The following is a 22,755-nucleotide window of genomic DNA, read 5'->3' as shown; positions in this document are numbered from 1 at the left end:
CTCACTTCTTACTCCAAGTTGTATATCTATAATACCTGCTTTGATTAAAAGTGTAGATTTTCACACCGCAATGACTGTATTTCTGAAGTATTTTCTTTGTATCTTCATCAGTATTAAAGGAGTTCATCAAAACAAGAGGAACATCTGTGTTGTACGTTTTGTTCAAGTGCTAGGAAAGAAGGTATAAATGATATAAATATTATCAGTTGTACTTTTTTGCCCAGAACCTGAGAGGGAAAGAGGAGAAGGAAAGGGAAAAACTTTGAAAGACCTAGCCCACTCTGGTTTTAGATATCTGAATTTACTTCCAATTTAAATTTTCATTTTACACTTATCAGATATTCTTTGGGATTACAAAGTAGGATGCCTAAGTGTTTCTCAGCTGTTAATATAAATACCCTTCCTTCTCCAATCCCATCACTGCATCACCTGAAACAGAGGGGCAATGGGATATAATGGAAATGACACTGGATTGGAATCGGAGGACTTAAGCTCAAATTCTAGGTCTGTGTATGAAACATGGGCATAAAAATGTATTCCTTTCTTTTTCCTATAAGAGAATCAAGCAAATCAGAATTGTAGAAACTGGCATAAATGTCTCCATGACTTGGAGGATATCAAGCTTCTGTATTTTCCCCTGAGTAGGACACATTCTTTGCTACAGACAGTAAAGAAATTTGCAAATCTTAAAGTATTTCATTGTGATTTATGATTATCTGATATGAACTTCTAGGTGAAGAAATTCCTCTACTAATAAAGGTTCACTTGCACAGTGAGGAAGATCTTAAATCTAAACCTTCCTAATTTTGAAGGCAGCTCTATCAATTATGCCATATTGTCTCTTGCTACTATCATTAGGTAAATTAGATCTTTTCTCTGGGCTTTTAATTTCCTCATGTGGAACATAGGAGGATTAGTCTAGATCAAGGTTTCTTAAACTTTTTCCATTTGTGACCCCTTTTTACCTGAGAAATTTTTAACATGACCCCAAGTTATATAGAGACTTATAAAAAGATGTATTTTAAATAATTTATATACATGTACACACACACACACAAATTTGAAGAGACTTCTTACGGGAGTTTAAGAAATTAGAGTCTAGATGGTCTATAAGGTCCCTTTCAACTGTAAATCTATGCTCCTAGGACCTAAAGTCTTGGCATAAATGCTGGTGATATTTAATGGATACATGGAAAGAGAGTAAGCCAAGAAATTCAGGAATTCTAGTGACCATATCTGAACTTAAGTGTAAAAGCTCTTGAGCTTAATTAAAAATTAAGCTGGGGGGCTGTCAGGCAATTACTGTATTAAAATACAACAGCTTATTTCCTTTAACAGTTATAACAAAAAAAACCCACCTAACTCCGAAACAACTTTAATTTAAATTTTATTTAATTTTATCATGATTTGTTAAATATCACCTACCTCAATTTGCTGAACTGTTAGATCCAAAAAGGTGTTTTCATTCCGTACCCCAATTAGACTTTTGGGGCCTTTACAGCCCATGCTTGTTCCCAAGCCACCATTGAGTTTTACTACCACCAACTTATTCAGGACAGAAGATATATTATCAGGTAAGCCTCTGGCCTTTATCTTTTCATAAGGCTGAATCTAAAAAAGGGAAAGGGGGAACCACCAAAAAAAAAAAAAGATTAAAATGTAAAATAATACGATCTTCCTTGATGACAATCTTCATTTATTGCAAAGACAATAAGAGAGAGAGTTCTGAGATACTTCTTGTTTTCTCTCCAGTTATAGCTCCATTAATCTACACTAACTCAATGTCAATTTACTTCAGGTCTGTGTCTAACTGCCAACACCTTGTTCAAAAATCTTTATGAAAGAATCCTATAGGAAAAAAAAATCCAAACTCTTGGGCATTTAAAGTCTTCTAGACTGAATGAAGCAGCCAGTGGCTCAATGGATAGAGCACTGAAGGAGGAGTCAGGAAGACCTGAGTTCAAATTCAACCTAGGACATACTTCCTTTTTTTTTTTTTAAACTTTTTATTGACAGAACCCATGCCCAGGTAATTTTTTTTACAACATTATCCCTTGCACTCACTTCTGTTCCAATTTTTCCCCTCCTTCCTTCCACCCCCTCCCCCAGATGGCAAGCAGTCCTTTACATATTGAATAGGTTACAGTATATCCTAGATACAATATATGTGTGCAGAACTGAACAGTTCTCTTGTTGCACAGGGAGAATTGGATTCAGAAGGTATAAATAACCCGGGAAGAAAAACAAAAATGCAAGCAGTTTATATTCATTTCCCAGTGTTCTTTCTTTGGGTGTAGCTGCTTCTGTCCATCTTTGATCAACTGAAACTGAATTAGCTCTCTTTATCGAAGAGATCCACTTCCATCAGAATACATCCTCAAACAGTATCGTTGTTGAGGTATATAATGATCTCCTGGTTCTGCTCATTTCACTTAGCATCAGTTCATGTAAGTAGGACTTATTTCCTACCTGGGTGACCTTGGACGGGTTACTTTACCTCTGACTGCCTGAAGAAATAGATGATCCCCTGGAAAAGGAGATGACCAGCCAGTCCAGTATCTTTGCTAAGACAACCCCAGATGGGGTCACAAAGAGTCACTTAGGAAAGAACAACTATCTGAATTCCCTTTCTTTCTCTACCCAATCTAACTTCATTCTACTTTTCTTTATGAACATTCAGGTACATCTTGCCTTGCCTGTTCCCTCTCTGTGCACGGCTAGATTTTTCCTCCTCTCTTGCCATCTCCTCTATCCTTTCTGGATAATTTCCAAATGGAAGGGCTCCTCATACTAGTTCTTGGTCCTTTCATCTTATTTCACCTTATATATTTATGACCACATATTATTAAACACTCTATTAATAAGGTCCTTGAGGGCAGAAATTGTATTTTATATATAGATCCTTTAAAAATAATTGCACCAATCCACATTTGTCCTGTATAATTTGAGTTTTTAGTTGGAGGAGAAATACTTTTCCATTAGCATCCATATACCAATGATATAAAGGTATAATTCTTGATACTATATCTTTATTAGTAGGGATGGTGTCAAAAAGGTATGAAGATTATTTTCTTTATATATATATATATATGTATGTATATATATATATATATATATATATATATATATATATATATACATATATATATATATATGAGAGAGAGAGCGTGAGAGAGATAAATATATCCATGCTTAACTGTAGCTTAAATGGGGGGGAGAGGCGGGGGGGGGGGGGGGGAGGGGGAAGCAGAATAAAAGAGAAAAAAAAAAGGACAAAAAGTACGTAGCAGAGAACAAGAGATTAACCTACAAGGAAGCCAAAAAAAAAAAAAAAAAAAAAAAGGATGGAACAGTCATGAATATAATGTCACCAATTATATATGTTTTCTTGAAATGGAAATTTATTTTACATGTTTTAAATTCTCCCTGATTTTTGGCTGGGCACATGACAATTTTTTTTCCTTTTTCTATTTTAACTTTTCTTATTTTGTTATTTCAGTTTTAAATAAATTTATTTTTTTAAAAGAAAGGTCCCCAGTATTTCTTTTCACATTTGTACTTCGCTGGGAAAATAAAGACATGAAAGCAAGGGGGTTTTATTTCAAGGAAAAGTTTAAAGTCATTAAAAGTACTACATAGCCTGTAAAAGTCTAAGCACTTCTCTGAGGCATAATTTCTGTGTCTGCCCAAGATAATATGTACTTTTAGACCAGAGGGACAGCATGTCCTTCCAACTATAGTTCACATTCATAACTTATAAGTGCAGATTCATAAAATAAATTGGCAGTTCTTTTTTCCAAGTCAGATAAGGTTTATAACAGTTCTTTCTGACTGAAAAATTAAGTATGCATGAAGTTATCATTTGCAGCTGAGCATGTTTGAATTCTATTTCCTATAAACAATACTGATTGAGTTTCAAACACCCACTTATCAAATTATAAGGGTTTATTTTTCCTTTGTAATTATGGCCACTGAACCAAAAATCAGCACATAAAATGTGAGAGATATTCCATTTGCAAAGCCTCATTGGAAATTAACATTTTTTTAAAATTATGACTGTCCCAGATAATGACAGACTCACTATACTGTAACAATGGCCCAAATTTACAACCTAGCTGAACAAAGTTAGAGGCTTACTCTATAGCCATGGAACAAATTCCATGCTGGGAATGAAATCAGTGATTTTAATAGAATTTACACTGCACTTCAACCAAAGAGGCTAACTGGCAGCATCATCTCAGTAATATCTCTCAGTGCCACATATCCTCCAACCTATCATTCAACATAATTTACATTACTGCATTTAATATTAGTGAAATTTCAGTGAGACACCTACAGTGAGAAGAACTGTGAAAACATCTTTTTGTTATTTCAGTCACAAGTCTCATGCTGCCAGCTTTTGGGAGCCAAACTTGAATACTGTGTCTTTTTGTTTTATGAAGGAAAGGGTAATGGATCTTTGCCATATTCTTCCACAGAAGACCAAGTTCTATATTAAAACAGCATTCATTAGCTGAATTAAAAAGAAAGCAATACACCCAAACCACAATTAGGATGATGGCATGCTCTACGGATGTAATTGGAGTAGATGCAAATAAACTATAGTTTCCTTGACTGTTCACCAGTAATACATAGTTAACAAGAAGTACAAATTTATGAGTCAAAAGGAAGATGGATAGTTATTTTTTAGCAGTATCTATGTATACAAGTGTGTAAGAAAAGCTTGAGTATAAGGCACCATCTAAAAAGTCTTTACCAATGCAATATAAATTTAATTAAAATTTTAATTTAAAAATAAACTTGGTTAAATTAGTAGTTCTAAAACAAATGCACTACAGAAAAGGTCTAGAGGTCGTGTCTAAAGTCCTAGATTTTAAATTTAGTTGAAAACCTTCTGAGAGATGAGAGTGGTGGTAGCAACAATAGCAGCAGCAACAGCCTGCTATGCAGTCTAGTTAGAAAATTACAACCTCAATGGACATCACTCAAATACATCTACATTGGAAGAAGAAAACAAATAAAACTCACAGAAAGTAAACTAGAGTTTGTTAGAAATAGAATAATATCGAACATTAAAACTACACAAAAGCTATTTTCTACTTTTTAAGGTTTAAGTAATAATGGCACAGAGTAGTCGCCTCCAGCTTTATTTCAGATTATGTCTTTTCAAACAATCTACCTTTGAGTCAAGCTGGCCTAATGATTGTTCCCAGACCTGTTCTTCCTCTTCTCAATTACCCAGGCTTTCCCTAAATTCTCTTCATCACTGCCTCTTAAGAGTCATTTATTTTTTAAGGCTCATGGACCACTTTCTAATAGAAACATGAAATGGGTCTCCTGGCTATTAGCACCCTCCCACTTCAAGTTTTTGTTTATACACTTGTGTATATGTTATACTATCAAGTAGAATGTTTTTTGGGGGCTGAGAATGGTTTTTGTTTAGTCTTCTAGATCGTACAATGCCTTATACATAAAAGGCTCTTAAAAATGGATTACTGGATTAGAAATATTGGTATCATTCTCCTACCTCCAGATCTTTTCCTGCCCAGACTAAACATCCTATATTTATAGTTCCTTTTTAACAATTTTATTATAGCATAAGCTCAAGGGTTTTCATCATCTTGGTTGTATTCAATGAGCCCACAAGCTATTATTAAGCACTCACTAGATAGTAAGCACCATATTAGATAATGGAGATAAATAAGGAATCCACAAGGAGTTTATATTCTATCTGGATCCTTTCCATTTTAACAATGAAATTCCTAAAATGAACAAAACATCATACTCAAGCATACCAGGACCAATCACCACACTGTACTCCAGCAAACTCTGCCTTTCCTAATGCAATTCTTGATCGCCACCTCACACTCCTAAATTGTAAGGAATTTGTTTGGCTTATTACACCTTCACCATCCTATATTTATAAAATTGTTGTTATTGTTTTTTTTAAACCCAAATGCCATAGGTCATTGCAAAAAAAATTTTAAATATTAATTTGGAACATAATACTTTCAATTAATAATTAAATCGATAACTTAGACTATATTAGCAAAATCTAACATTAAGATTTTATACTTGTATAAGCCTAACCTCAAAGTATCAATGAAGGTGAGAATGGGGGAAAATAATTTTAAAGAAATTTTAAAGTAATTCATCATAGAATTAAATTTAAAAACTAGCATTTGAATGTTACTATTCTTCCAATAAAGGATAAAGCAAATGATATTCTACAGATGAATCGGCTAATTACGGTTTGAGATTTTTTTGGTTGTTATAACAGTATTTATTTTCACACCATTGATACTAGGCTAAAAATGAGAAATGTTATCATATTCCATAATATTCCCCCTCACACCAACAATATGAATATTTATTTTCATTTAAATTTATTTCATTTAAAAATAATCATTCTAATACCAAAAAGCCCTGCTCTTTAAGACAGAATCCTTGGGTTCAAATCTCATCTATGATATATATTAGTGACAGAAAGTCACAACCCGAGATTCAACTTTCTCATCAACAAAATGAAGATAATAGTCTAGACGCTATTATCTAGATTATTTACAAGACTTTTGTGAAGCTCTGATGAAATAGCAAATGAAAAGCACTTTGCAAATCTTAAAAGTACTATGTTGTCACTACTTCAAAATCATCATCTGTTTTGGGGGAGATTCTGATGTATGGGAGGAAGCATACTTGCCCATGGATTCTCTATGTTGGCTCTGCTCCCTGCCAGAGATGGCCCAGGTGTTACACTGGATGAAGATTTCTAAAATTTCTTCTACTTGATAATCTGTGAGTACTTTATGAGGCAATATAGACTACTGAAGTCACAACCTCTTGGAGTCTCAGTTTCTTTGTATTCAAAAATGAAGAAACTAGCCTGGCTCATCTTTGCATTTCCTTTCAATTCTAAAACCTGTAATTTTATGAGGAGACAGACATTCAATATTTGTAATATGCCCACTCCGTGGTACTACTATGCCAGATTAAGCATTTAAAAAAAAAAAATCATCACATCTGATCTTCACAACAATCCTGTGACATGGGCAATATTATTACCTCTATTTTACAGATGAGAAAACTGAGGCAAACAGACAAGTGACCTGCCCAAGGTCACAGGGTTGTTAAATATCTGAAGCCAGATTTCAGGCAATTGATACTTAAATACAGTAAATATAACACAGTAATATTTCCCCAAGGCTTTTATTATTCACAATGCAAAAGGTCTTATAATGCTTAAACTTCCAATGCTTAAACTATTTAGAAAAAAGCCAAAATTCTCAAAGAAGTGACCAAGGGAGATAACAGGCAAGAAAGCCACACTTCAACATCTAGTTTTGGCTGTAATTCAATTGCAAGAGTAGAGTTTGCAGTGGGAACTACTTCAAGGGAAGTCAGCTTCCATTTCAAACAAATTCTCAAAAGGAACAAAGGAATCTTTTAAAGTCCTATACAAAGTCCATGTGAGAAACTCCAAAAAAGATCTCTCACTCTCTTGAACACATACACACGATCTATCCAAATTCTTTATATCATCCTTTCCTAAAGTCTTATTTCTGATCTGCCTTGATACAATGAAGCCAGTTTCCAAAAAGGCTTTTTGAGAGTTTAAATGAGTATTTCCTTGAATGTATTGCTTCACATCAATGCTTATTAATTTGTAATTAATGCTTATTTCCTTCAGGAAAAAAAAAAAGCTCTAAAGAATTCTACTTCTTTGGAACACCAAAAAATATGAAGTGGTTGGATTAGGGGAAGGACTGCAAAAAATAAAGGAAAAATAAAATTTAGATAATTTTTTTTTTAAATAGATGTGCATAATTCATCTACCAATGCTAGGGAAGGGAGTAAGCAAGAAAGCAAAAGCAAAAACAACACAGATTAAAGAATCCTAAGGAATTTAACTAGAATATTTAAAAAAATAACATTTGAGCTCTATTTTAGGCCTAGCTCTCACATATAAGAATAGTACTGTAAATTCCAGATTGAATTTAAGGTTCTTTTGTTTTTCTTTTATTCTAAGAAATGCGTTATTAGTTACAACTGTAAACCTTCTTAATTCTATGTCAATTTTAAGTCATTTAGGATTTGCTAAAAGAGGCACAGATTTAGAATATACAATTGCAGTGTTCCCAAGTTACAATCTCTTCTCCCCTTCTTACTAAGTTACTGAATCTTTGTGATCTTATTTCATCTGTATAGCCTAGGGAATGTGCAAAATGAAATTGGGTTAAACTAGTTTTTAATATTCACTTACATATCAACTAAGTACATAACATGTTCATGATGAAAAATGCTTAAGATACAGTCCTAGCTCTTAAGAAACTCTTCATTTGTGAAAGATAAAGTGTATACCCAAAGCAAACATTATCCCAGTTTGTAATAATCTCTGAGTCTCAGTTTCCTTACCTGTAAAATGGGAGTGCTAATATTCTTATATTATATATATGTAATAATCTTATTACATGTTTCCTAGGGTTGTTCCACAGAACTGTCCTCATAACAGCTGTAAATGGTAGACAATAAAAATATGTCCCCCCCACTTCACAAAGCAATTAAGTTATATAATGTGATAACGTATGCTATACAATTTCTTAAGAATCAGGATTATGTCCTAAATGTATTCTGATGAGAGAGAAATTACTTTTAACTAGGGTTGATTAGGAAAGATATTATGAAAGCATGACATGTGAAGGCTGAAAAGAGGATGAACAAGGAAAGAAGAGGTCAAGGTAGAGAAGTCACTGCAGGCCAACAGTGCAGCACAGGGACAATAGCAGGTGTTCATGCACACAGAAAACAGAGAGCTACATGGAAGTATAATGATACTTGTTCAGGAAACGGCAAATAGTCTAATTTAGCTTAAGGATTGGCTATGTCGTGGGAAACAACATAAGGTAAGGCTGGGAAAAATAGACAAAATTAGATTGGCAAAGCCTTCAATGTTAGGCTAGTGTTTGGACCTTAAGTTTTTAAGCAGGATATTTCTGCAAGATACCACATAGAGAGTGGAGGCAATGGCAGCAGTGTTCTATTGCCAATAAGATGAGAGGGGCCTATCAGATCAGGGTGGTCACAATGGGAATAGAGACAAAGGAGAGTTCTGTTTTTACATTCACTTGATCCCTTCCAACATCCTGATAACTTTCCCTTTAATTTAAAGAGAGGTCTCAAAATGTGTTAAATCCCTTCATCATTCTACCCAAGGCTTACCGAGTCCTCTGGAGGCCTCTGGATTTTTCCCCAGTCCACAGAAGGTCCCTTTTCTTGTAAAAATCTATGGAATAACTTCCGAAATCCTTCAAGATCTTTTTTAGTATGCTAAGAAAAGAAACAACTCAATGTTAGAGTAATAAGATACATGTGACAGAAACTATAAAGCATACTGAAATGAAATTCTTTCACTTTTGGATTATAGAATACACAAATTTATACAATTTAAAGAGACCTAAAACTAAGGAATAAAATATATTTAGGGAATACAAAATTTCAATAGTTTTTCTTAATATTACATACTATAGGGACACGATTTCATTAGGTTTCCCCAAAGAATATCCCCAAGTAAAATTATGATTTCCTACAAAGAACTTAACTGAATCACTAATACCATTAATTTCAGAAATTTCGAAGAGATCCTGTTTAAAATTACACACATATGATATTATTAATTCAGAAGATGGCAAGAAAAATGGAAATCGGTATAGGCACTATACACAGACACACACACACACACACAATATCAACAAAGGTAATTTATTTTCATTCAACAAATTTTTCAAAGTGGAAAAAGAATGTCTAACAGAATTAAAACTAAAATTCAAAAAACAAAAAAAAAGAAGAAGAAAAATCCCAAGTTTTCCATGAAGTAGAGACACTAAGAGAAATATCTACCAGTTTAATGGCATTCCTACTGTCATTACATTAAATGTCAAATCTCTACGACGACCAGCTTTTAAATCCAGCTGATAGAGCACTTGGTCTGGAGTCAGAAGACATGAGTTCAACATTTCCCTTTGAAATTGCCTCCCTATATAATATGACAAGTTTCTTATCCTGCTCAGGTTATAGGTCTCAGTTTTTTCATCTGTAGCATAAGGGACTGGACTAAATAGTGTTCCAGCTCTAGGTCTAGTGTCAGTAAGAGAATGCACTTCCATGAGCACAGATAGCTACAGGTCCTCTCTGGTTCAGGAAATTATCTTCTTCATGTGCTCTGGATGAAAGAGTCCCTACTGGGCAGACAAAAGGCTCAGACCTGGGGATCCAACAAGATTTTGCAAGGGACCACCTATGTGAGGTAAGGGAGAGTCAAGGATAACTGTAGGGTTGGGAATCTGGGGGTTCCTATTGTAGGGTTCTCCCTACAGAGAAATAAGGAAAATTGAGGGAAGGGCACGTTTAATAGGAGCAAGGAGAAGATACTCATTCCATTATAGACAAGATGAAGGGGCTATCCAGCAGGCAGTTAATGATGCAGGAATGGATACGTATTTAAATATCATTAACATATGCACAGAGATAATGTTTGAGCCCATGGGAGCACAGAAGTAATGAAGGAGATAGATGATGATTCAGTAAAGTAGAAATGGTCAGACTGGTAAGAAGAGAAGGAAGAGAGCCAAAGAAAGGAGAAGTATCCAGGAAGAGGGAGGAGTTAACAGCATAAAAAAACCATAAAGAAATCAGGTACAATGAGACAAGAAAAAGCTGCTGGATTTAGCAATTAAGAAATTACTGGTAGCCTTGAAAAGCTTGCAAGGAGTTAAGAAATAATGAAAGACAAATTCTCAAAATTCAAGAGAAGAGAAGAGATAGAAAGATGGCCGGGGACATGAAAGGCTCAAGGGAAAGTTCTTTGGACAATTTTAATAAACTTAACTCTAAAGACTAATAACAAAAGAAAAAAATTAATAGAACTGAATACCCTTATTTAGCAGCATATAACCAAATAAATTAACAAATTAAAAACAAAATGTGTTTTCATCTTTTTCCGAGATCTTCTGAGTTAAGACAAAATATTTCAACAAAATCTAGGCATATTTATCAAAAATATGAAAACAGCAGATGAGGAAAAACTGAAAATTATGACAAAGATAAAGAGCAAGCTCCAGTTTCTATGAAAATTGGAAATAATGGACTTCTGGAAAGAAAGCCTAAGCATTAAGGAATGCTTCTTGTAGAAGGCAGTCTATCAGTTGGGACTTGAAGAATATCCATTACATTAGAGGGCATGAGAGAAGGTTCAATCAGCACTAAACGTATTATTTCCAGAAATAACATAACACTTTCTGGAGATTCAGGTATCTTGTAAGCACAAAGAGAAAGAATACAAAGAGATCCCTAGGAGACATAATGGAAGTCAAAGGAGGTAAGTTACCAGTATGAGCTGTCTGTGTAATCTCCCACCAAAACCCCCACCCCCCCAAAAAGAAAGAGAGAAACATTTTTTCATATATTTGCTGATTCAAACATATAAAGTAAAAATTTGCTTGTCAATTCTGAAAAATGACAGCTGCTAAAATGCTTAACTGCTGGAGGAAAAGATATCTTAATTACTTTATATTTCTTCAAATCTTTAACAATTTACTCAGTTTCATAAAGAAATATATTCCATCTGGCACTGTTAATTTATAAACACACTATCCAACTTTTTTTCCTTTATAACCTCTTATAGAGAATCTTTTGAAGCTGGATAAGAAAAGCCAACACCATCTAATTTAGATGAGCCTTAGATCTACATTCTAATAGAATATAATAATTAAGGGCTTTGTATCCAGTATAGAATAGCTATTTAACTGTTGGGAGTCAGAAAATGAACCAGGGTCTTGCTGACTCAAACTCTACCCTTCTATCCACCATACTACACTGCCTTTTTTAGAAGTTAAGTTTTAAATTGATGGAATCAGGTACACTTGAATTCTTACCTCAGATTCATTTAGTGGGGCTGTTGAAAGTATTTTCTCTAATTCCTTCTTCACAGATAATTCCAGCTCTTGTCGGATGACTTCTTGGAATTGGGAAGTACCACCTTGAGACATTGCTTTGCTAAGATCTTTAAAAAAGGAAATGAAAATTAAACAGAAATTCAAACAAATTATCTAGGTAAAAATCTCTCATTTGCTCCAAAATGCTTGAATCACTCTGTGGGAAAATTCTTAGTCCTATTCATATCCTCTTAACATTTTAATATATCATATGAAATACAGAACAGAATTCAACTGTTTGAGATGTTATGCATAACCAGTGTGCCTACCAGTGCATTAGCCAGTGCATTAGCCAGTGGGGCTGGCATAATAGATTGAGGGTTTATCAGTGTGGTGGTACAAATGGCACTGGATTTGGTAGCAGATCCAGACTTCAAATTTTAGCTTTACTATTAGTTTGTGCCCCAAGTTCAAATCTGTCTAGGGGGCATTTCCTCAGCTACAAAATAAGGGGGTTAAATTAGATCTGAGGTCCTTGACAGTTCACAATATGTGACTTTATGATCTTCATCCTAGCATTTCATTTTTACATAATCTCATTTTCCCTATTCTTCAAAATTACAGCAAACTGGAAGGATGACCTGTAACAGATTTTTCACAAAGAAGGAATTTACTGATACCATTGGCAGGAACAAAAGATTGTCAATATTACCAGTAAAATAAATGAAAGGTCTTCTCATTTGAGGATATCATTTCTTTCATTTTATAGGGAGAACTTTTCATTTTTATAATCCTTGATTAAAGATAAACCCAAGAAGGGTTGTTATCAATTTCCATTTAGAATGCTCATTAAAGTCTTTTTGGCCTCAGTGTTTTGATGGGACGAGTGGTGATGCTTACCTTCTCTCTAGTTTTCCAGTTCAATAGTCTTAGATTCCCCTTCCTAGGTTCCCTTCAAACTTCCACTACCCCCAATATTTTAAAGCAAAGGCTGAATGACAATTTCTTGGGTATGCTGTAGAGGGGATTCCAGTTTAATTTGGGTTTGGACTGATGGTCTCTGAACATCCCTCCAATTGTGGTTGTGACATCACAGTGTCTGTGACAAACAAGCATTGTTTCTTTAAATTATTTTACTAGGGTTTGGGGTTTTTTAATTTGGAGGTGTGTGTGAGGCAATTGGGGTTAAGTGATTTGTTCAGGGTCACACAGTAACTGTTAAATCTCCAAGGCTGAATTTGAACTCAGATCCCCCTAACTTCAGGGCCCATGCTCTATCCACTGTACCATTGACCTGCCTCCAACCATTGTTTTTATAAAATAGTCATATAAAAATAAACCCCATCAAAAGCAGCACATGAACAAAGAAAAACACTGGACAGGAATATATGAGTCAAATCTTTTTTATTATAAATACATAATCTGTGCTCTTTGAGGGTAAGTGTATAAACTTTAAACAAGCAATGGCATGTATGTTGGAACTCAAAGCAATAGTATTAAAGCAACTGTATATGGGTCTTTAAAAAAATGCACCAATCTTTTTTTTTTTTTTAATTTTGCCTACTTCAGAATGCATCCTTTCTCCTCCAATATTCAGTATTGTATCCTTGTAATAAAGGGTAACAAAAGAGGAAAAACATTTAGTAAAACTAACAAACCTATCAACTGAATCTTTTAGGAGAGGTAATATTCCATCTCCACAGACCTTTCACCCATAAAAAACAAGGAAATTCAAGGAAATTCATTCTTCCATCTTTTCTAGGAATAACTCTGGCCATGATAATTTCACAACATTGTTTTGTATGGCTTATTTTTTTCCTCTTATATTATTGAAGTTACTGTATATTTTTCCCCCTAGCTGTGTTAACCCTATACCAGTTCATTTAAGTTTAATCATGCTTCTTTTTGAATTCTTCATATTAATATTTTCTTTTGGTTGCAGTAATATTCCGGCATTTCATGCCACAATTAGCTTAACCTTTCCCCAATTAATGAGTATATACATTATTTCCAGTTCTTTGCTTTCCAAAAAAAGCAGTGCTATAAATGTTTTTCTGTATAAAGAATTTTTCCCAGTAGTGGTATATGAGAACCATGTTTATTCTGCTAAAATATGTATACCAAAAATAAAACAGATACTACACATCAAAAAAACAGAACTCAGAAACATATATCCCATATTCTACCATACAAATATAGCATCTAGTTTTAGTAAATACTTAGACATAACATAAATGGGTTAATTTAAACACAAAATATTCACAATAAAGTAGTTACCTGTTAAACCATTTGGTGGTGAAAAGACTTAAAATACGATCATCTACATAGGTAAAATATAAACATTTCTGACAATGTTCAGATATAAGAATTATATTCTTATAGGAGGATAAGTCCTCCTTTGATGACTCTATGCTTGTTTTCAAATTAAATATAGATACTGAGCTTCCAAAGATATGTTGCAAACTGACAAAAATGGCCGTTAAGATTTTATTAATGGTACTTTTCATTTTAAATTGAGTCCAGGGATAAGGAATCAAAAACATACAATCTGTTTCTTCTCAATTTAAGAGGAGAGAAGACAGGAAAGAAAAGGATGAGGCATTTTTAGGTTAAAAAAAATACAATTTTTTTTTTTTTGTTCTTGTATTCTATCACCTAAAACAGTGCTTAGCACATAGGAGATGCTTAATCAATATTTGTTGAACTGAATTAGCTGAAAAAAGCTGAATCAGACCACTGCTGTTAATTCAATTTAAGTTCTATTAAAAAGAACACAAAAAACCTCTCCTTTAACAACCTGTTACTTCTAAGATAAAAAGGAAAACATTCCAGCTGAACTATTGTCCAGAATTCACAGAATTCTGCCTAAATTACATGATAAGAGCAAAGTATTAAAAAACAAAATACTTAACTTAAACATTATCTAGCCTAATACTCTAACTTGATAAATAGGGGAAACAGAGTGCCAGAGAAACTATATTATGGAAATTAAATTACCTTTAAAGATACCTACTTCTCTCTAATCCACATAATATCAAGCTACCAGCTAATAAAAATTGTCAGAAAAAATTTTCTATACAAGTATTTAAATTGCACGAGGTGTAAAGTCAGAGAGAAAACAAAGACAAAACTAATCCTGCCTTCAAGGAGTTCATACTTCAGTGGTCATTTGAGTATTACATGTTCATAAATACAAGGTAACCTGAATAGGGATTTAGGGAGTGGGGGAGTGGGAAAGAGAAAGAAAAAAAAAAAGAGAGAGAAAGAAAGAGAAAGGCTTCAAGGAAAGTCTTAAGAAAGTACATAATTATTAAGAGGAGGTAATGCCTTCTTGGCATGGTGGACAACCTGTGAGGATGCACAGAGATTGTTAGTAACAAGTAGACTTGTTAGTTTATGAATCGAAATGGAATGTTATGACATGAAGCTGGAAAAGTGAAGATGGAACCAGAGGGTTATATAATCAAAGAAATTTTTTTTTTCCTGCTTAAAGAGCCTTAAAAAGGTATATGATTACATATGTATAAACCTTAGTAATTCTCAAAGTGTTGTTACCATTTTTAAGTCATGAATATCTCTATACTGGAGAAGAAAGAAGAAAGGGAGGAATTGTAATACAGCTCCTACCCCTTTTCACCTTCCTTTATTTTCTCCTTACAACTTTAACCAGTAGTAACACTTTTTTTTAACTTAGACTTGAACTGTTTTCCTTGGTAACTACAGAATTACTAAAAATTTCTATCTCAATCTCTTTTCCTTCCCTCTCCTCTCTCTCTTGATGACCTTACTGGTTCTCATGAGGTCTTCTCCAAGGTCACACGCAAAGTAAGTAGGAAGAATGCTCTAAGGCCTGATGAACTCTAGCCCTCTCAGCAACTGCTTATATGAATTAAATACTAAAGCAGTGGCTCCTTGGGGGTTGCTAACCAATTTTATTTAATGGCATCTTAAGTCTTTAATAATTGCCCAATCATTTTACAAATATATTTTTCTTTTGTGACAAGTAGATACATGCTTGACACATTACAGGTTTATTCTCCAGTGATCTTGAGTTTTGGGGGGAGCAAAAGTTATCACTTTAGTATTATAGGCACTTAATAATTAAGTGGAAGAGATGTAAGACTGGAAGAGCTATTAAAAACATGCTCTCTGCCCAGAAGCTACTTCTTGACATGCTTGTAACTCTCATTTAGTGACCCCATCACAGTTACCTAAAATGGAAGTTTATTCTTACTGTTGTACTCCTGCCCTTCACTCATCAAATTACTCAATAAAATTATGTGCCTACTGTTATAGTAATTACAGTTATTTTGTTAAGGAATAGTCTCTTAAAGAATTCCTGAAATAATATAACTGCTCTCCTCAACTTCAGCAATATGGAATGGATCCTCTTTGCTTTTGTGGAGTCAAAACTGGAAAAAGTTCATTAAGAATGAATAAAGAAACCATTAAGTAAGATTAAGGTCATTTTTGTGGGGAAGAAACAGAGAACCAGATAGGTCAAATGATGTGCCCATGGTCACATAGCTAATACTACAACTTATGCTAGGAGGAAGAGCCCTCCAGACCTGATCAGTCCATTCTCTTTCGCCTATATTGGCTATTTTACCTCTTATCTTTTCTTAAACCTAGCTCAATTAATCCATTCCCTAAGAATAATTCAAAACTTTTGTTTCAAAAGTACACCTTATCAGTACATCCATAGAATCAATCACAATACTTTATACCCTACAAAGTAGATTGGCCATGGTTATTGGGAATCTGGTTCACCTCATCTCAATTCCAACACAGATCCCCACACTGCCAAAAAAAATCATCTCCATTGTACAACTCTAATCAGTTCTAATTTCTAAAACAGTCAGCAATTTCCTAGAGCCCCTGAGTGAAGTTCAAATCCTTAAGCCCTTTCACAACCTGGAGGCACCACCCTACCTTTCATCTCTTTCCATATTCCTCCTCTCAATGCCCACTTTCTCCCAAGTGAGCTATTCTCTACCTCAAAGACCTCTATTTTATGTTCCTATGTTCAAGCTTTTTGCCCTCTCAACCCATCCTCAAGTGACTCACTTGCCCCTCAGTATGGACCTTCTCTCATTTCAGATGTTCGGTTTTATAAATTTCCGATGCACTTCACTCTTTGTATCTTAATTATGCTAGGTGTGTCATCCTAATAGACCACAAACTCCAAGAAGGTAAGAATACACATTTTTCTACACCCAGTCACTCCTCCGGCTCTAAGCAATGAAGTCCTTGACTGAATACAAACTTCTTCCCATTACTTGATCCTTGCTGTCTAATCTGCATAATTCTTATTTTCCCAAAGAAATTGTAAGGGAAAGGACTGTAGTCATTTTCCTTTGTATCCACTTCAAAAGAGCATGGTGCCCTGACTAAAAGAGACAATGGATTGCTCTGCATACACACATGTGTATATTTGCATGCATATGCATATATAAAACCATACTGACACATTACATACTATATAAATGTACTAAATTATACATATTACATAAATAAAAATATTTTATCGATATCCCTGCACACATATACACACACACATACAATAAAAAATTTATTCTGTCCAGGGCACAATACTAGCATCTAAGCTGCATAGAAAAATAAATAACAATCTCTTCCTTTACAATTTCATTGGGAAGATAGAAACTATGCAGATTAGACAATAAGAGCAAAAAAAAAAAAAAGGCTCATATATTGTCAACAATTGCATTAAGAGCTACACCTAGAGTATATAACGTGTGAATGTACATGTGTACTAATATCAGTATCTATATATATGTCCCCTCTCCCTTTTAATAAGCCTTACCTAAAGATAGCAAAGTGAGTTGTTCCAGTTATTAATGCGTATCTGTATATAAACTGCTACCTCAAAGATACAGTGTTGCCCTCCCTATCACCACATACCCATAATTGTGAGCAAGGACTTTAGCTTCTATACCTGTATTTACCATCATGTGGCACAGGTCTGAAACACAGGAGGATCTCACTACATGACTATAGACCCAATGAAAGAAAGCATGTACAACAAAGTGTGATCTCCACAGAATGGTATTTTTTTTTTTTTTTAAGTTTGACACCACTACCCTCTCAGTTCTTCAGTAGGAAGGGTTAAACTTCACAACTGCTGGTGAGGTACGGAGTGTCTTATGCCCAATGATAGATGGGAAAAATTGAAGCCATTAAGTGTCAGAACTAGGTGGAAGCTAGGTCTCCTAATTCCAAATTGTTCAACAAAAAGCAATTTCTCTAATTTGAGGTAAATTGCAAATTACAAAAAACCCACAGTTTACTTCTACTTCTACAATATGTCTATTTCCCAAAAATCACACTTCCCTTCAAAATCAAAGAAGCAGGAGGACAGCCATGTAAATTCTCTGGGCCTCAGTTTCCTCGTACATAAAATGAGGGGATGGGGGTGGGAAGAAGGGTTAGAGCTGATGACCTCCGAAGGTTCCTTATCTCTAGATCTATAATCTTATGATCCTTCCATATCTTCAAGCACATCAAACATCATTAGACCTCAATACTTCAGGCAGTATTCCCTAATGCACTAAGGAGAGCACATAAAAATCTCTTAACATTTTAGGTAGGGTAACAACCTTTACACTGAGAACTGGATAGGCTAAGAAGTGTTAAGTGAGAATAGAACAAGGAAGAGAAAAATATATTTCTACTCCCCTGACTTGTTTGTTCTGTCCCCACAACCAGATTGTGAAGAATAAGAGAGACCATACTCAGGTAGCAAAAACTGCTATACTTTGCCCTGGCAAGAAAACCCAAGAATACTCTAGAAGATAAAACATTCTTAAGGATGTTTATTAAATGAACTTGCCCTTCCTAACAACTTTTTTTTAAAAAATCCAATCCACAAAAAAACTTGTTAGAGTTTAAAGAAATACCCAATTACAATGAAGAAATAAAAAAAAACATGCAAAAAGGTCCAGTGTCTGGAAGGCTGGAAATTTTAGAAGGGGAAAACGTGTACAACATTTCAAAAGGTCTATCAAAGAACATAAAGTTTTGTACTCATCATTTACAGCCAAAGCTATTTGTTTATTGAGCGGAGCCAAACGTGGCACAACATAGCATCCAATCAGTTGAATAAGGGGAATGAAGGGCACTGAGTTTAAGCCAATTCCAGATCCCGGGGCTCTAGAAAGGTCCCAAAAGGCCTATTAAGACATTCGGGCAACTGTTTGCTAATGCTCTAAAGCTGAAATAAGGATATCGAAATACTACATTGGCAGAAACTATGCGTCAATACAATCTTCATCAAAGAAGCCCTCTGATAATTGACGGAGTAGAAGGGTGTTTAAAATGAAAAACATACTCATAGAGATATATTTTTTCTTATTTACAGGGATTGACTAGCTCTGATGCTTTTAAAGTTATCATAGATCTGATATGACATTTAAATAAGGTTAAATTTACCAATAGGTTTTAGAATGTACACCATCAATATGGAGGAAAATAAATTAAAATTGGGTAAGAATTTATGAACCATTCAGTAATTGAAGAATCACAAGTTAAGATAAACATCATTTACTGCATTGTATATATTTTTTAACCATCCTTTAAATATAGGCTGTTTTCTAAGGAAAGAAAAATTGATAAAAGCTTTTATGTATCACTATAAATATTTTATTACCAAGACTTAAGTATTTTTACTATTAGCACAAATGGACCCAAAGGCATTTATATTGTGCACAGGACTGTAATATTTTACTTCTCTGCTTCTTTTAGAAGTTTTAAGATTCCAGATATAAGTGCAACACTAATGAAGCATTATCATAGTAAGTCCTATTACACTACTACTATTAGAGCAGCAACTGGGAGAGGGAAAACAGGACTGTTTGCCTAACCAATTTTTCTTTGCAGATGGCCAAGAATGCTTTGTCATGTGCAGAGATAAGTCCCTAGATGATACTACCATCTTTATACATATTACTTTTAAATTTAGCAGCTAATCTGCACAAAGGAATCTTGGAAAAATATACCACCTGAAAAGGACATCAGAAGCTACTTTTATAGATGAATAAAATAAAGCTTCATATGTTGATCTGGCTTAGGAAATGTCACCCAACACTGATGAGAGATAGGTCAGAAACTTGTTCTCCATCAGAGGCCAATGTTCCCCTTCCTGTCCCATCCATTGTTTGTTCCTGCTTTTTTTTTTTTTTTAAGGGATAGAACTAGTGATTCCACTGTTGTAAGAATTCACAAGTAGTGAATTCCCTCTTTAGATTTCTGTATATTCTCGACTGTGCTAGAGAAGTATCTCCTCAAGCAAGTAGCTTTCAAGCTTTTTGGTCTCAGGTGTTTATATGGATTTATATCAATATTTACTATATTAAAAACTAAAATATGTTAGTGTTATAAAAAAAGTTTTGACCTCATCACCCCTCCCCCCAAGGGGTTTTGGACCACACTTGAAGGTGACTTGCCTAGGATCTTACAGTTAGTACAGATCAAAAGTTGGACTTCAATCTAGGTCGTCATGGATTTGAAGCTGGTAAGACATCCATCTACCATATCATCTAGCCTCTTACCTGTTTTTTATTCTTGAAAAATAACTGCTTTCAATAAAAACTAGTATTTTAAAAGGTACGTTGTAATCATAAGGCCATCTAAAATACTATCTTTTAATTTAAATGCATTAGAAAAAATGTTATTTTCTACATAATAGGGCAAGTACTTATACAACTATTACATTTCCACATAACAAAGTAATACAATAGTTAATTTCTCTATTTGCTCTCAGAAATGGTCCAAAAATAGAAAAGGCATAACTTTGAACACATTTCTATAGCTTTTGAACACATTTCTTGCTATTCTATAGCAAGAAAAAACACAAAGATTCTTGAAGAGGCAGAGTTTTCAACTCAGTATCTTCTTTCCTATGAAAAATTTAGCATTTCCTAATGTCAAATTTTTTAAAAATCATCTTACTAGCTAGGAAAATGTATCATTGGTGGAAGACTATGAATATTTCAAGATAAACCATTTGCTATTCAATTGAGCTAGTTCAGAGCTAATCTGAAAAAAGTCAAGGTGCTCTCAACCTCATTTTACCCTATAACCCCACAATATATTCTTTTAGAAAATACCTAATTCATTGACTAAGAATTAAGTATTCTTACTTTGTGTCTATGAACATAAATAGAAAAAAAATTATTTTCACTAACTTTTAACTCAGGAGTTAGGGTCCATGAATTTTAAAAATATGCTTACATGTATACATATATCCTAGAGTTCTTACTTTACAAAAACTTGTATTTTATGCAAATTTTATAAAAATAAAAACTGCATTAAAAAAAAATCTGTTAATTTCACTGTATAATACTGTGCCTACTCTCTCTATATATACTCCTGGTCCTTTTCTGCCTCCATCCCCTCCACCCTCAGACCTCCAAATAAAAGTCGAATGGACATGGAGAGAATACTGCCTGGTACTTTTTCCTGGTTCCACCCTCCACCAAGTATCTGTCCCTCAAATGTTTATCTTTTTTCCATGCCTGTGCTTTTCTGTTCAGCTTCCACACACCCCTTTTCCCTCCTGTTTTTACTTCTCCCCACCTTTCACTGTGCCCTAGACAAATATGCTGGCCCAGGTTCCCTCTTTCTACAGGTGTAGAGCAGAATGGTCCACTGACATAAATAAGAATTGCCTGTATTGTTCAGTATAATGAATTTCCTCTGTAATTCTATTTAGCCAATTCAACAGGAATTTATTATCTACTATATGTCAAGGACAAAGATCCCAAGAGCTTAGGACATAAAGGTCCCTCCCAAATTTATTCCACGCATTTAAAAAAAAATTTTTTTTTTGGAAGTCTTTAGATTTCACCCTCCCAAAGGGATCCAGAACACAAAAAAGAACTGTTTTACATGAAATTTAGCAGTTCCTTCGATTATGAATTAAACAAAAAACATTTTGAAAAGAAGTCTCTAGGCTTCATGAGATCACCAAAAGGGTTCATTACACACAAAAAAGGTAAAGAACTCCTCTATTTTTTTTTTAAAAGGTATCATCTTAGCAAAACCCCCAAATACTCAAAGAAGTTTAGGCCAATGTAATCAAATGACTTATGCTTTCCATCTAAAACCCATCATTGGTCTCTAAGATCTCTGCAATAAGATTTTGGTCAGTTTATATTATTTCATTCAGTAGGGAACTCCTATTGATAAAGATCAGTGGCTCAACAATATAGCACAAGAGTTGCCTGGGACAGGAAAAGGTTAATGACTCACCTGAGTTCACAAAGATAACATATTTAAGAGACTGACTATGAATGCAGGTCTCTCTAACACCAAGGCCAACTTCATATATACCATTACATGTTGCTTTTTAATACAGAAGAGCTGTCATTTTGAAGCAAATTATATTATGTCATTTGATCCCTACAACCACCCTGTAAAGTAGGTACTACAGATTACTAACTCCTCTCCTTTTCCTCTTCAAATTCCTAACTCCATTCAAGTTTCAGGTCAACTGCCATTTTCTATCAAGTCCCTCAAGTTGTAATTTGTCCTATACGCCTTCCCCTCTAATATACAAGTTTTTTTTTTTTTTTAATTTCATGGAATTTAAAATTTTTGAGGGCAAGAACTGTAGCAATGTACACAAAAGAGATGGTTTTAATAAATCCTGATCAAATTAAGTGAATCTTATTTTCCAGATGAAGGAACTAAGGCTCAAGAATATTTTAAGCAATTTGACAAGCCTTGAAACTAGGCATCATGAAAAAGGGGATTCATTCAATTTCAAGAATCTTCAGGCTCCTGGTTCATCACTCTTCCCATCTTGTGG

General features: G+C 34.2%; 1 protein-coding gene across 4 annotated transcripts in view; it reads right to left on the bottom strand.

Moving 5' to 3' along the window:
- Positions 1-22,755, bottom strand: part of UGP2 (UDP-glucose pyrophosphorylase 2) — a 38,093-nt gene that overhangs the window by 7,628 nt on the left and 7,710 nt on the right. For all 4 annotated transcript variants that reach the window (XM_051975379.1, XM_051975382.1, XM_051975381.1 and 1 more), the window contains exons 2-5: positions 11,928-12,055; positions 9,217-9,324; positions 1,426-1,611; positions 36-169 (exon numbers count right to left, since the gene is read on the bottom strand). In XM_051975379.1, the coding sequence (XP_051831339.1) occupies positions 36-169; positions 1,426-1,611; positions 9,217-9,324; positions 11,928-12,055 (556 nt within the window). The remainder of the gene's footprint in view (positions 1-35; positions 170-1,425; positions 1,612-9,216; positions 9,325-11,927; positions 12,056-22,755) is intronic.

The sequence above is a fragment of the Antechinus flavipes genome, chromosome 2 (genome assembly GCF_016432865.1).
Source record: "Antechinus flavipes isolate AdamAnt ecotype Samford, QLD, Australia chromosome 2, AdamAnt_v2, whole genome shotgun sequence".
Taxonomy (NCBI): Eukaryota; Metazoa; Chordata; class Mammalia; order Dasyuromorphia; family Dasyuridae; genus Antechinus; species Antechinus flavipes.
Note: the sequence above shows the minus strand (reverse complement) of the source record. Positions and strands in the feature narration are given on the sequence as shown.